Below are 15,361 nucleotides of genomic sequence, written 5' to 3'. Positions count from 1 at the left end.
TATAGTCAGTTAGATTAACTTTTATTAACTATGTTGCTATTGAAATTTTCTTCACCAGGCTTTTGTAACTAGTTTTACCAGCTTGACTGCCATGTTCAACTAACATTTTCCTTGAAGATCATGTCGCTGGTCTAGTTTAATTTCTTATTTTCTCTCTTTTTTTGTTGTAAGCAAAATAACTTAACTTGAGATCACAAGAAAAATACGTTTTGGTCTTGAGAAACCAAAATAAACTGTAATAGTAGTCTTTAAAATGTGAGATTAATCTCGAGTCAATCTCATACATTTCATCCCAAATTCACATGACATAGTGAATTTTTTATATTTTAATTCAAATATAAACAACATTTTTGTCTATTGAAAAGTATTTTTATTAATTGTTGCAGTACTTTTGTAGTTGTTGATATTAACAACAACAATAAAAATAATGATAAAGGTTTTTTTTGTACTTTAAAAAGTTTAAAATGAGAATTATGAAATTATAATGGAATTTCAAACAATAAAAAAATTAACTGAGATAATGTTTTGCTTCCAAAATCTTTATGGCCCCCAAACAGGCTTCATTTTCTTTATGCACAACATCATTTCTTTTGACTGTGAGGTAAAATGTGACAGAAATATATCAGTGAACATCACTTTAGAAACACCAAAGCATGATATTTACTTGAATCTATTGACAGCCCAAATGATTACTCATTTGAATCATCATTGTTTATTTGACTTTCTGTCAGAAATCATGGTCACATGTTCTCATATTTCATCACACAGGTGGTAATTGAAGGATTTTTTGAGGGTACCAAAGGCCATATCTGGATTGATAACATCCACATGAGTGTAAACACACCACTGGAGGAGTGTACTCGTAAGTGTGCATGTTTCATCTTTTTCTTCCATCATTAGGTTTGTCATTTTGTTGTCATTAATAGCAAAAATAAATAAATAAATTGCATTATCTCGACCAGATGTTTCTCCCTGCCACGCTCTTTCTGGTTTCCTGTGAAGTTCATTTTTATCTCTTCATTACAGACGACCATATTCCAGTTCCACCACTCCACCATAATTTGTTGAAAATCTCACTCCATAAACCTCTCTATTTACAGTGATCAAACCTTAGCCATCATAGCCACTATCTCAAAGAGCTTCTCAAACATGAAAGGAGGACACACACAAAAAAATACTGCGGCTCGTTGTTTGCCATCAAATGCAAAAAGGAGAATCAAATCTAGGCCACAAATGCCCCTGGGCCCCGATGCTAATCTATGTTTCATTATTTCCTTTGCGCTTCTCCTTCCATGTTTGTAAACAGAGATTTTTAACGGAATTAGCTGATAGCCCGAGCTTTTTGAAGATGGATCTCGCACAGAAGCTTTGTGGTTTATGTTCTTAAAGACATCAGAATGTGACCATTTGCTTGCCGCTACTACGATTCCCAGTCCACACCTGGAAACCCTGATTTAGTCATTTTTGGCTTGCAGCATCGCCACTTGGCTCGCTCCGAGGCTACAGGAATTGGTGGTTCATTTCGAATCCAAAAACTGGAAGCCTCCTGAGCTCGTGTTCCACCATGCGCCTGCTGTGATTCTTCCCAAAGCATGCTGGGAGAGTTCTTGTCGACCTGTGCAGTTCCCGCCAAAAAGAGATCCCCGAGCCGCTGACCCCCACGATAGTTTCTCCTCTTTTTCTAATTGTTTAAGAATTCAAGCAATCTTCTCTGTCCCTCCATGTTTGCTCCCCCCAAAAAAACATTCACAACATGAAAACATCTTGAAAACACGCTTCTATGCCAACAAACTGGGAATCAAAATGCCTTATCTGAACACTGAATGGGGTCCAGATAATATAGATAATTTAGGTGAAGGAAAAATGCTTTTAAGTAATTGCATTTGGAAACAGCACCTGGGTGAATCTCAAAACCTGTTAAGAACATGGTCATCAAGATTTTTTGCATTGTTACATCATTTTCATGACCATTAAGCACCTCATGCAATATTTATACTAATAAAATTAATTAGCAATAGAAGGACCATTTAAAATGATTCAGTGAAAGTAAAAGTGATACATACTTTGATACATTCCTGTATTAATTAGTAAAAAAAGTATCTGTATCTGTGTTTGTACAGTATCTGTTATTAGTAAATATACAGTTTATATGTTTTAATTGAAAAAAAAAACAAGGTACTAGATTTGTTTGTATTATAATAAATTAATACTAATAATATTAGTAATATATATATTCATGGTCCTGTTTTCTTTTAATTGGAGGGTTAAATATTTCAGAAACCATCTTTAGATTGATTTCCTTTGTGTTCTCTGATGTAGGTTATTCATATATATATATTCATATATTGTAATTCATGTTTTCAGAGTCATCAGCATGTGATACAGTAATGAATGGATGTACTCCACTGTTAACCTCACATTGCAGATTAACATTTTGCTCTGTTTGTCTTTCTTGCTTTCTCTGCCTCTCCCCATTTTTCTCCTCCTCATCTAGAGCCTTTTGCCGCGTTCCCTCCAGATATGACTGGTGAGTTTAAACTCTCTGCCTCGAGTGTGAATGTTTGCACTTCCTGCTCTCTGCCCTGCTCAGCAGTTATTGTTTACAGCGATGATCTAGGGTTCATTTTACTTCCTAGCATGTGGTATTTATGCAGTGAGTTGAGGAGCCTGGGGTTAGGTCGGTTATTTGAGGTGACCAATCCATTTTTTTTTACATATTTAAGGTCCCAGTTGGGAAAGATGCTCAAACATGGGCTGTCAGCTGGCTGCTGAATCCATGAGGCTGATCTGCCACAATGTGACACAATTTGGCATTCAAGGAATAGTTCCTCAGGAATACCAGAAAATTCACCTTCATGTCACTTCAAAATTGTATGACTTTCTTTCTTGCATGAAATATTCCAGTCATTCGCTGAACATCATCCCTTCTGTCATAGCTCTCAAATCTAATTGAGGTTGTGTCAATATTGTATCGTTTGATGTCATTTGCTATTCGTAGCAGTCCAAACCAGATGGGTATCCTGTCAGTCAATTTTAGAGGCATCTTCTCCATTCAGCCATGCTAACACTTATGCATTCCTACAGTATGGAGAGCCTTGAACATGTTTTACAGTTTAACCATTTGATCAGACTTTAGTTTGTGGACCAATTCCCACTTTTAACTATTAACTACAGCTACTGCCTCAGTAAACTCCTATTTTTCTGCTTATTAATAGTTAGTAAGGTAGTTGTTTAAGTTTAAGTATGAGGTAAGATTAAGGGATCTAAAATGCTGTCTACAGTATAAGGCATTAGTATGTGCTTTATAATGCTAATAAACAGCCAATATGCTAGTAATGTACATGCTAATATGCAACTAGTTAATAGTGACAACTGGTCCCTAAACTTAAGTGTTACCAAAGAAACTGAAACTATATTCATTGTCTATAGAAACTCTCCAAAATGTATATAATGAATCTAAATCTGTCTGCTAAAGGAACTCCTTTGTGGCTCATTGGATGGCAAATAATGCAAAAACTAAATAAATAAAGGAAAATAGTTCATAGGTTCATATGTAAAGGCATGTCTGTTTTTGTTTTATTGGCGACATTTGAACTCCAAAACACACATTTTATTTTTATGAATAGCTGATCCTGCGCTCTGCCTGATCCTCTGAAAATGTTATTTTAGATATAACATGGACAGCTATAAATTAATTCTTTCTAGAACGGTTGAAGAAAAGCCTGTATGCTTCTAGAATGCATTCGTTTAAAAAATTAGTACCTGACAGAAAGAAATGTAATCATCATCTAATGATTTTTTCATCATTAATGATGATCTTTAACCACAAACGACTACAAAAGGCATGGGGATTGTGAGAAAGGTGTAGGATCCCTTTTGAACTGAGTGTTTGTCAGTGTGTATGGACACATAGACATGGACTGCAGTCCAACACTGGACACCAAAGCAGTATGATGTTTATATATATATATATATATATATATATATATATATATATATATATATATATATATTTGGCACTCCATTTCTTTTTATTACAAAATTGTTTTTTTTTTTTTTTACTTGGATTCTTGCATTGGCAGGAAAACCCAAACAAGCTACCGGCATATTAGCACCTCCACTTTCTTTTGTGAAAAGAGTGTCAATAAAAGACACAGACAGAGCCAAGTCGCTCTGCTTAATGAGTGGCTCAGTCATGCTCCGTAGCTGAATATAGCATAGCAAGATGTCTGCCTGTGCAGGGTTCTGCTCAGATGGCAGCATTGCATCAGAGACTCAGGGTATGTCTACTTGGAGTCCCTGGAGAACTGTTTTTTTGGTGTCATTCTTTTCTCGAATGTTCGCTTCTCACATGGTGCTTACTAATCTGTTAGATAGACAAAGCAGGGTTGACAAAAACCTCTGGATCCACTTGTTGTGTAATCGTAATAGTTGTTACAATTTTGGCTGTTTTCGTCGAGATGTAGGGTTATTTGGCAATCCATTTCTTTGTTTTTATCTTCAGTGTATCAGAAATTGCTCAAAGCTGTATCAATTTAAAGTCCTCATGCGGCGCTTCACCTTGGCTTTCTAGAGCAGCTGAACTCATCTGGTAGTGCTGTGGTTGGTGTGAAAATTAGCCACAAGCCTGGTTTAATGGTTGTAATTTATCTGAGAAACTGAATGTATGCATATTTAGCCATAAATCTATTATGACTTGCATCTGTACTTTAGTTGTATATACTGATGTTATGTTTTATTTCATTTATATTATATTTACTTTTTTTTACTTATTTAACTTAAATTATTATTTATTTATTATATTATATAACTAGATTGTATTATTATATATCTTCCTAATGGAATTAATTTATGTATAAATTTTAGTGCTGTCAAGCGATTAATTGCGATTAATCACATCAAAAATAAAAACAAATTGTTTACATAATATATGTGTATATTTATTATGTGTATATAAAGACACACATACAGCATACATTTTGAAAATATTTAGATGTATTTACATGTATGTATTTATATTCATATAAATGATATCATATATATCCTCCTTTCATGTAAAGCGCTTTGTAATATTAATTACATATACATTTAACAGATTATTATTATATTATATATAAATATATTTAATATAGATAAAATAAATATATTTAATATATATATATATATATATATATATATACACACACACACACCGTATTTTTCGGACTATAAGTCACACCTGAGTATAAGTCGCATCAGTCCAAAAATACGTCATGTTGAGGAAAAAACATATATAAGTCGCACTGGACTATAAGTCGCATTTATTTAGAACCCAGAACCAAGAGAAAACATTACCGTCTACAGCCGCGAGAGGGTGCTCTATGCTGCTCAGTGTAGGCTACAGGAGCTCTGAGTAGCATAGAGCGCCCTCTCGCAGCTGTAGAAGGTAATGTTTTCTCTTGGTTCATTTCTCTTAGTTCATTTCTCTTGGGTCATGTCAAATTAATTTTGATAAGTAAGTCGCACCTGACTATAAATCGCAGGACCAGCCAAACTATGAAAAAAAGTGTGACTTATAGTCCGGAAAATATGGTATGTATATATATATATATATATATATATATATATATATATATATATATATATATATATATGTGTGTATTTATGTGTATTTATATATCCATAATAAATATACACAGTACACGCACATATATTATGTAAACAAAAACTTTTATTGTGGATGATATTAATCACGATTAACCATTTGACAGCACTAATTTACGTATTTTTTGTGTATTAATTTACCTTGTTCATTTATTTATCATTTATTTTTTAGTTTAGTTATGTGTGCATTCGTATAATTCTTAGAGTCCAATCTACGATAATCTGTGATCATCATATTATAAAATTTCAACCCACTGAAAATAAAATGTTAAAATATGAAAGTGGTGGAAAAGTTACAAATTTATCGCCCTTTTCAGCTGCTCTAAATTTAATTACTGATAAAGAAAATGTAAATTTAAATTTAAATGCCAGATTTACGGAAGTTACACATAAATGGATGTTATAATAATTTAAAACATGGTGTGCTTGGCAAAATTAAAGCGAGAAGGCAAAAAAGATTCCACATCATCAGATTTCCACATAGTCACATTGGGTATCTCTCAATCTCAGTTGTGATCCATTTCTGATATAGTGGTGCATCAAGATGTATTGACGAAGTTGGCGATGCCCAACCCTATTAAAAACTCCTGCAGTGATCAGTTATCTGACAGCATTCTGCAAGAACCAGAAGTCTAAACCGAGGGAGAACAGAATGCATGTGCCTCTGCTTGGCAAAACAGCCTCTTGTTTTGAATGCAGCCCCAATGTACCCCAAAGACATAACAGTTTGGAGAACTACCAGCACTTGTAGTCATGTATCCGCCTGCCCTTTGAGTAGTCCTGGAGAGAGACTTGTCCCAAAATACAGCATGCAAAACAAAATACAGTTCGATTTATAGTATGGCATTCCCACTCCCCAGGACTAGAGTGGGGCAGTCTTTATTTGCAACATGCTTGCAGTCTGACTCAGGTGCCTATTTGAAAGCATGTTACATAACAGCACTGCATTCACTCCCATTGTTTCAATGTACATGCCTCTATGCAAACCGAACATAGATCCCTCAACAACTATTCTGCTACTGGAAAGCGGTTATTTCATGGTGATTTCGAACAGTGAAACATGGAGCATGAAGCTTATGCCAAAACAGTCAATACAGCATCTTTCATGGCATTAGTGTGTTTGCTTTTGAACCTAGCAGTAGTGTGGCATCTTTCACAGTTTGTATATCTCTCCACCAGGGGGAGCCCTACCAGGCAAGAGTGAGCCAACAATAGATACGCTGTCAGTACCACCCGTTTTGCCCAACTGGTATTACGTAATGGCTGGTGGAGGAGCCATCTTGTTCCTGCTCATTGTCATTGTCATGGCCATTAGCTGTCGCCATCTTACGGCCAGGAGGAACCAACCCACAATGGCCTACTACAGCCCCCACAATGCACATTACCCGAACGGCGGCATGCACAGGGCTGGGGTGACGCCCAAGTTGACTGTATGGGTTGAGAAGGGTGATGGGAATTCCTACTGGTGACCACCTGGACTAAAGGTTTAGAGGTTTGCCTGCAAATGCTGACTTCCTGAAGGAAGTCCTTGACAAATGCAGATCTCAGAGTGAAGAGTTGGAGGAGAAAGTCAAAGAACGCTCTCAAATGCTTGAGTTCGAATGCATCCAGATGAATCCAACACCTTGATTTCTGTGTTCTGTTCTTGTTCTTTTCTTTCTTGGATACTGATGACCCTGTCTTACTAGCGTGCTCAGCTTGTTTACGACATCTAGCCAGCTCGTATTTATCTGAAGGGAACTTCTCCAAGAGCAAATCTGTATCTGGCCTCTTGATGAACGCCAACCCAAGAGAACGTGTTATCCAGTGACCTCAATCACTGATCCTGGACTGACTTTGATCCAATGTGCTGTACTTATGTTAAATCAATGTGACTGGACAAGGTCAGAACATCGGTGACTTCAGAGCTGTTGTGGTCATGCCACAATGTTTGCACTTTGACTAGTCCCTGAGATTGATTACGAGTACTTTACCTGATTATAGCAGAACATGGGAACAGACCTTTGGTGGAAGAGAGAATACGAAGCTTTCAGATAAATTTAAGCATATGGGCGAGGCTCCATTACTGAGAATGTGCTTCTTAGCACTTTTTGAATACAAAGCAAGCATGATTTAATTAGTAATAAGGGAAGGTGAAGTATTGCTTAAAAGGTTTCTGCATGTAAACAACTTAAGTCTGATAAATGGAGAGTCCACCTAAGATGATATAAACATATGCTGTCATAATGAACACTGCCTTTAAAGTCAACATGAAATCCAAATTGAGTCTTTTTATCTTGGTCTTATTGTGAACAGTTAATCAATGCATTGTCATTACAAAGGGGAAAATGCTTTTGTAATGAGTTTATTTTTTTTTTTTTACATATGTAACTTAGATCATACCAATTACTGGTTAATGTTATTGGCAACAATTGTTTTAGGCTGCAGTTGTATGTAACACAGCCTTTCTTAAAACCTTGCCAATATTTACCAAAATAAATTAATGCCAGATAATAAAAAAAGCCTCACTGAAAATAGCAGGAAGAATGTGCAAACTCACATTTAGACTCTGTCCTTGTATGGAACGCCATCTTTTCACCATTCAATCCATTGTCACAGAATAAGTCCCATCTAACAGTTGTTCATTATGGAACTAAACTGCATTGCAAATGTTCTTTCATGTTGACTTTAAACATTTTATTAGGCATGGTTTTATATCAATGATGTGCTCAACTTAAATAAAGGAATGGCGCCATCAGTGAGATAAGAAAATTATGGGAAAGAGGGATTCAGCAAGGGATTCTTCATGTTTTGTGTTTGTTTCTGTGTTCTCTGTGGCAGTATCTAGGTTATTCCTTTCTATCTCGCATTTCTCACATTCGTTTCCCAAAGATCACCCAAAACTGTGTTGGCGTGTGTTATTCTGAGCGAACGTTTGCTGGTGCGGAGGCTCCAAAAACAAGTCCCATAAACAAAGACAGCTGTTTCCTTTCTCTGTCTCCATGCTATGAAGAAGCACTGAGCGCTGGGGTGGGAGAGAACTTGCGCAGATATTAACACCTGGTAGCAATTTTGGTTCATTGAAGCATTGTGAAGCTTCAGGAGTGATTAGCATTGAATGCTGTCCAAGATTGCCATATGCTTTTTCATAGCCATATTGAATCATTTACTGAATTGAGTTGTCATTGAGTTTTATAGGTTATATTAATCAGTTCTGTATTAGGACAGGGGAGTGTCACGAACATACTGTGACAGTACCATTTGATTATCTTATAGTATTGCAGTGCTACTCCAAGGTATTACCTTAGTACACACTCCAAAGGGGTAACTGTTTTAAAGGAATAGGTCTCCCCAAAATGAAAACTTAATGCAATGTTATTTATTATGACTTCCTTTCTTCTAAGACAAAAGGAAATGTTTTAAAGAATTTTCATGCTGCTACTCTATGTAAGTGAAAATGATTTCACCATATATCATTTTGTATAGAACCACAGGATAGATTTATTTGAGCAAAAATAAAGCCATTATTTGCTCAAAACTCATTTGCATTGGCGTTTAATCAAATACGGTGGCAAATTTTACATTTCCTTTTGTCTTTCACATATGAAAGAAAGGTATGCAGGTTTGGAACGACTTGAGTAAATGATAACCGAATTATAATTTTCTTGTGAACTATGCCTTTAAGAATATTCTGCAGATCTAGAAAAAGCATTTCAAAGGTCTTCATGTCGATATAAGAAGTATAGAGCTGTTCAAAATGGAAATAAAAGGATAAAGACCCTTGGCTCCTGCGGGGCTTTTTAATGCCATTTCCTGCTGTGAGGTGGTAAGAGATGTTTTGGCACCGTCATGCAATGTGCTTTTAAAGCATCCACTTTATCTCTTTTCTTTCCTAAACCGTGTCCCCCTTTCTTTCTTCACTCTTAATATTTTTTAATTAGTTAATGGACCAGATACCATTTATTAAAGCTGCTAAAGGCGTTCCGTCTCCCGCTCCGTGTCTCTCGTCGACTCGGGAAACCACATTAATGAGTGCTAGTGCTCGCTCTCTCGAGAACACCGTCAACACGTCACCCAGCGAGGCGTGATGCCAAACAGCCATTCTTCTCGGGCTCTTAAATGCATCGTGTATCCTGAACCGAGATTACTTCTAATAAAGCAAAACAGTCTATTTTCCAAAGAGCGGAGGATTGAGGTTGATGTTCACACCCCTGCCGATGTCTGCTCGGATCCAAATGGCTCATGCTAACTGTACTTTTGGACACGGCATCTCAGGGGTTGTCGAACAGTTGACATCATTCTCCTCGGTGGTGGGGAGTTGGGTAGAATAGATCGCTCACAATGGATCCAGTCAGGCTACCGCCTTCACATCCTTGGTGTGCAAGCTCTCACATTGATTTCTTTGCTTTTAGACACATTGTGCTCTGACTTGGACATTTTTGGAACAAAGCGACCTGATCCATAAAGCCGTTTGAAAGTTATGGGCCTTTTATTACACCGCAAAGCTTACTTAGGCGGTGGTGATGCTTCTGTACCAGACTATGAATTTAATCATAATAATGAGGATGATGATGATAATGCACTTTGCTTTATTAAAAAGTACCTTCTAACTGTGGTCAGCCTATACCTCAACTTTGAAATGAGTAAATTGTTTAAAATGCGAATGTGAACAGAATATTTTTTTGCTTGATGAATTTGTGTCTTGAAAACCTGCTTTTAAAATGTGACAATAAAATCTTATTTTTTTAATCCTCACTTCTTTTTATATCTATTTATATCAGAGTAGTAACAATAGACGTTGGCCTATTTTTGCTGCTATATGTGTGTGTTCCCTTAATGTTTAAATGCTGGTGTGCTTCAATTAGTAATTATGTAGGTCACATGATGTTATTCTCTGTACCCTGTAATTATGTTAAATATCTTGTGACCCTTTAATAATTTTATTACTTAGCCTCATGTCTCAAAATATACTTATTTAGATCTCTGTCAATCCAAGGCCCAATACTTTACACAAGTACATGTATGCAAACACTTTGAGTGACACGGACTCTGTTTTACAGGTTATTGTATAATAGCAGATATTAATGTAAATGAGCAATTTTTCTGAAGTTAGATACTGTGTGTTGTTGATGTGTTTAGAGCTAGTTATCTGAATAATCAAATGCTATGATGTGAAGATGACTTTAATGCCCTATTGTGTACTGAAGTTTGTTAATAATGCACACTTATATTCATTAATACATATATCATTATGAATATGCACTTTTTGGCCACAAAACACTTTATTTTGTGTCATATATTTCAATACAATGTTTACATTTCTGTCCACAGTTAAAAAACCAGCGGTCGGAAATGGGCGTCTCTTGAATGGGAAGGACCACATAAATGCAGGTTAGTTCACAGAGCATCTGTGCATATGTTTGTAAGGGTTGAGATGACATTCTACAGTTTGTTTGTGTGGGTATGTATGTGTTTGTTCATACTCGCATCGCCCTCACCCCGCATTTCTGCAGAAAATTATCAGACTCTAATTATCAGACTTTCCGCCCCTTCCCTTTCCGCTATCACACAGTTGGAATCCATCTAAATCATAAAGATGTCTTTGTTTTGGCTCTTAAATAAATAAATAAAAAAGACAAGGACGAGTTAATTACCCACCCGAAATCTGTTCATCCTTATAGACTGTCAACCCCCTTCCGTCTGTCTTTCTTTCACTTTCCCTGACTTCCTTTATCTATGTCTTCCATCTTTTTCTCATTTTCCCCCTACTCTAATACAATGTAATGAAGTCTGTTTAGCTTACACTCTACACAAGCTGTCAATCACCTCAGAATTTGTTGGAACTAAAAGGGCAAAAGCTTTAACAAAATGCAACAGATATCAGTCAAAAGTGCAAAAGCAGCTCAGCTGGTGCGAGTTTTGGCATCAGCTCGCTGTAAAAAGCAGCCTAATTAAGCCTAATGCAAGCGCTAGCAAGGCACAGGGTGCCACAAAAGAGTTTACGGCTTAGTTTTGTCAGCTGAAAACAACCATGCCGACAGAATTCTCCAACAGACCAAGCCATTAGTTAGGATCTTCCTCCATAGGAAACTGTGTGGGAAAACACACACAAAAACTTCTGTTTAGCCTTCAAAGGCTGTAGTGTTGAACAAAATATTCTTACAAAAACAAGTCATATAAGTACAGTAATTGCACGTTATACCATGGTATTCTTTTAAGTACTTTGGAGAACCATGGAATTTACTCCAAAATACTTCAAAGAATACATTGTAAACATGTTAATGGTAAAACATGTTAATATCATTGTCCTTTTCATACAATACATAGTTCTACTATTGTATCTTGAACATGTGCCATACTGTGGTATTCTTGAAAGTACCATGGTTTACATACAAAATGTGGTACATGAATTTCAATAGCATTGTGCGTATATCTCAAAGTACCATGATATTACCTTATGATGCTGTCACTCTACCATGGTATCAACACAGTACTTTTTGTAACTATACCATCTGATACAATTATTATATATTTTGTGGGAGATTAAATTCTTTTAAAGAATACTATGGTCTTAAAACAAAAATCATGGTAGTACCATGGTACTTTTTCACTTACAAAAATATATATATATTTATTTTTGACCTGGTAGTCCTTTGATTTTTGGACGATAGTACTCTTCTAAAACTCCAAAGTACCTCAAAGAATACCATGCCATGTTAGTACCGTGTTTTTTATTTTCAACTAGCATGGTTTACCATTTAAAACCATGGGGTAGCTGAATTTCGGTATCATGGTATAAAATAGTACCGTCTGATGGTTCACTGTAACATTGTACTACCACAGTAATTTTTTGGAAGGCTACCATCTAATACCATCAATATTTTTGGGGGGAGATCATACTCCTTCAAATAAGACCATGACATTACCATTGTATTAAGTCCAAAAACAAAAGTTTATGTGCATGAGATTGTCAAGAATGTTCTTTTTATGTGCCCTCCCATCCTCTTGTTGTTGTAGGTTTCCAGTTTCCAGAGTGGAGCACAGCCGAAACGCCATCTGAGCCTCCGGTGACACATGTGGTTGATAAGGACAACACTTGGCTGTATTCTCTGGACCCCATTCTCCTGACCATCATCGTCATGAGTTCTCTGGGCGTTCTTCTAGGTGCTGTGTGTGCTGGCCTCCTTCTTTACTGCACCTGCTCCTACGGCGGCTTGACGTCACGCTCGTCCACCACTTTGGAGAACTACAACTTCGAGCTGTATGATGGGATTAAGCACAAAGTAAAGCTTAACCAACAGCGCTGCTGCTCAGAGGCTTGAGGAGAACAGATGGGGAGATATCAAGTATCCTAAAATGACCTCAAAGTAACCCGATTTGACTCTTTGAAGAGACGAGCCTCATCTCTTAGTATTCCTGGAATGCATGTCCATCTCAGCTGGAGAGCTCCTAGACTTAACTTCTCCTGAAGCTTATTTTCCAAGCAGTTGTGCTTATTTAGCTCTAATGCTGCTGCCAAGGACTTCCTCGTCTTTCACTGGATTACATCAAAAGTGGAGAGTTTGGAGCTGCAAGGACTGAAACCCTTTCCAGGGCTCAGCCTCAAAATAAATGTCGATACATATCAATGTTCTCCTATTCCAAAAAGATGAGAGTATATCAGTTTAGATTTCTAAGAGGTCTAGTTTTTAAAGTGGGAGATCTATGGCTGGACTTTAGAGCTACAAAGGTCTGCCCACCATCATTCCCAAAAGTAAAATTGTGGCCTACGATGTGGTGCATTGTTTGTAAAGGCTTTGGTGGGTTTAATGTTGCTTTATTGTTTTTCCCTCGCAGAGAAGTTCAGTAGCCCAGGGTGATTATACGTCATTATTATTGTGTGTTTACAACCCATTGCTTTCAGCCAACCATTTTGTTTCTCTTGTCACTCTGACAGTTTGGAAATGGAAAAGTAAGACAGATTGAGGGTTCTTAGATTTAGTTTTCGGCAAAGTGTGTTTTGTGGATTGTGTTCTGAAAAAAGGCACCACACTTGTTTAAAACAACTGAGGATTTTGTCAGTGCAACCTATGGATTGCTGTAACTGGGAGACAGGACAAGCTCATGTGCTTTGAGCTAGCAAACAGGCATTAAATAATGTGAAACAAGGGTTGAAAGTCTGACAGATATACTGAAGGATGGGTTTGAAATACAATTTCTCTTATTTTTACTCTGGGCATTAAATAATGCTACAGTTATTAACTCAGAGAGATCCAGGTCCACTTCTTGTATTTAAAGAAAAAAAAGAATAAATTTAGCGGTGCAATATATCTTGGCTCTTGGGTCAAACAGATATTTTTCACCTCAAAATGAATGTTTAAAGGGTCTGTAAGAGGTAAAATAGTTTAGATTTGGATCAATTTGAAGTAAAAAAAAAAAAGTGTATGCAGAAATATTTAATATATTTTCTTGAAATCCTTATTGAGATGCCTAGATAAGTGTTCGAAACCTGTCAGCAGTGACCAACATTAATTCAACTTAAAAAAAAAAAAACATTTTGCTGTTCTTTTAGGTTATGTGAAAACATTATAGGACCTAACACAGAGGTTTGAGGAACACCAATGCTTTCAAATGTACATCATACAGCAGTTCTTTCCTCTGTTTCATTCCCAATCGATATTTTTCTCTCTTTTACAAAATTTTATGTTTCCATTCTTAGGCTTTATGTTAACAGGAGACAGGTTTGGTTGTAAATCTGCTCCCCTGTGGTTTTCAAAGACTAGAAAAGGGTGGAAGACAGATGCCGTAAATCTTTACCTACTTGCTCAGATGTGATTTCTTACCCTCGTACATGCTCAAAAACGCATCCTTGGAGTTGGTGAAAATAAATGCACCCAAAGCACACTACACCTCTGCAGAATAAGACACACAATGAGAGTCTGGGATCTTTGTTTTGAGTTTTGAGGCACTAACAGGTGAGCCTAGATGTTTCTACTGAACCCTGCTTGATCCATACGCGTACTTCATATCTTCTTGAAGACTCTTGCTACTGGACCCCTGGACTTTTGCAAGTGCCTTGGAGCTACTCTGTTCCAGCCTCTGCTCTGGACCTGAAAAAAGACTGCTTTGGAGCATTCGTCTGTCTTAAACACTCAAAATACTTGAGAATCACAACACTGGGTATAATTCCAGTCTCTCTTTGGACACTTTGTACAGAAAATGTGCTTTTTATGATGATGATTATTGTTATTATGATTATTTAATAAAGGATTGTTAACATATTGGGTTGATATGGCGTTGAACATTTCAAGGTGGATCCATGAGGAACATTAGTTTGATGTTTTATGAGTCTAGAGTTTTGAAGTTACAAGAGCAAGGGTTTATGGGATTGATAAATGAGTAGAATACTTATTAGTTGCATGTGTGTGAGCATGTTGAGCAATATTACAAATACCAGACCAGTACATAACCTCCACTGACAACAAAAGGAGTCCATCAATAGAACCTTTGACTCTATTAAATATCAACAGTCATTCAGTCATAAAACACATACAAACTTACTCTCGCTTTCTCTTTCCAGCTATGTCTGCTACAGTTTCTCTCATCTCCCCATGGGCTCCCATTAGCGCGGACCTTCAGTCGCCTTCATTTAGGGGCTCACAACATCAAAGCTTTGAAGTGCCTTACTGTTCCACCCCCTAAAGTTCCCTTCATCCCTCCACCTCATACAACCACCCAGTTGCATCCATTTAACTATTTC

The 15,361-nt window shown here is 36.8% G+C and overlaps 1 protein-coding gene across 3 annotated transcripts in view; it reads left to right on the top strand.

The window, feature by feature from the left end:
• nrp2a (neuropilin 2a) overlaps positions 1 to 14,882 on the top strand; it is a 71,616-nt gene extending 56,734 nt beyond the window's left edge. Inside the window, exons 14-17 of one of the 3 annotated variants that reach the window (XM_059553554.1) lie at positions 769 to 862; positions 2,495 to 2,527; positions 10,954 to 11,013; positions 12,640 to 14,882. In XM_059553554.1, the coding sequence (XP_059409537.1) occupies positions 769 to 862; positions 2,495 to 2,527; positions 10,954 to 11,013; positions 12,640 to 12,944 (492 nt within the window). In that variant the 3' untranslated portion in view covers positions 12,945 to 14,882. Of the gene's footprint in view, positions 1 to 768; positions 863 to 2,494; positions 2,528 to 6,822; positions 9,202 to 10,953; positions 11,014 to 12,639 lie in introns of those variants that run through there. The other 2 variants (XM_059553555.1, XM_059553556.1) reach the window with 2 other exon arrangements.
• The last annotated feature ends 479 nt before the right edge of the window (positions 14,883 to 15,361 follow it).

The sequence above is a fragment of the Carassius carassius genome, chromosome 7 (genome assembly GCF_963082965.1).
Source record: "Carassius carassius chromosome 7, fCarCar2.1, whole genome shotgun sequence".
Taxonomy (NCBI): domain Eukaryota; kingdom Metazoa; phylum Chordata; class Actinopteri; order Cypriniformes; family Cyprinidae; genus Carassius; species Carassius carassius.
This window is presented reverse-complemented; position numbering and strand designations above follow the sequence as displayed.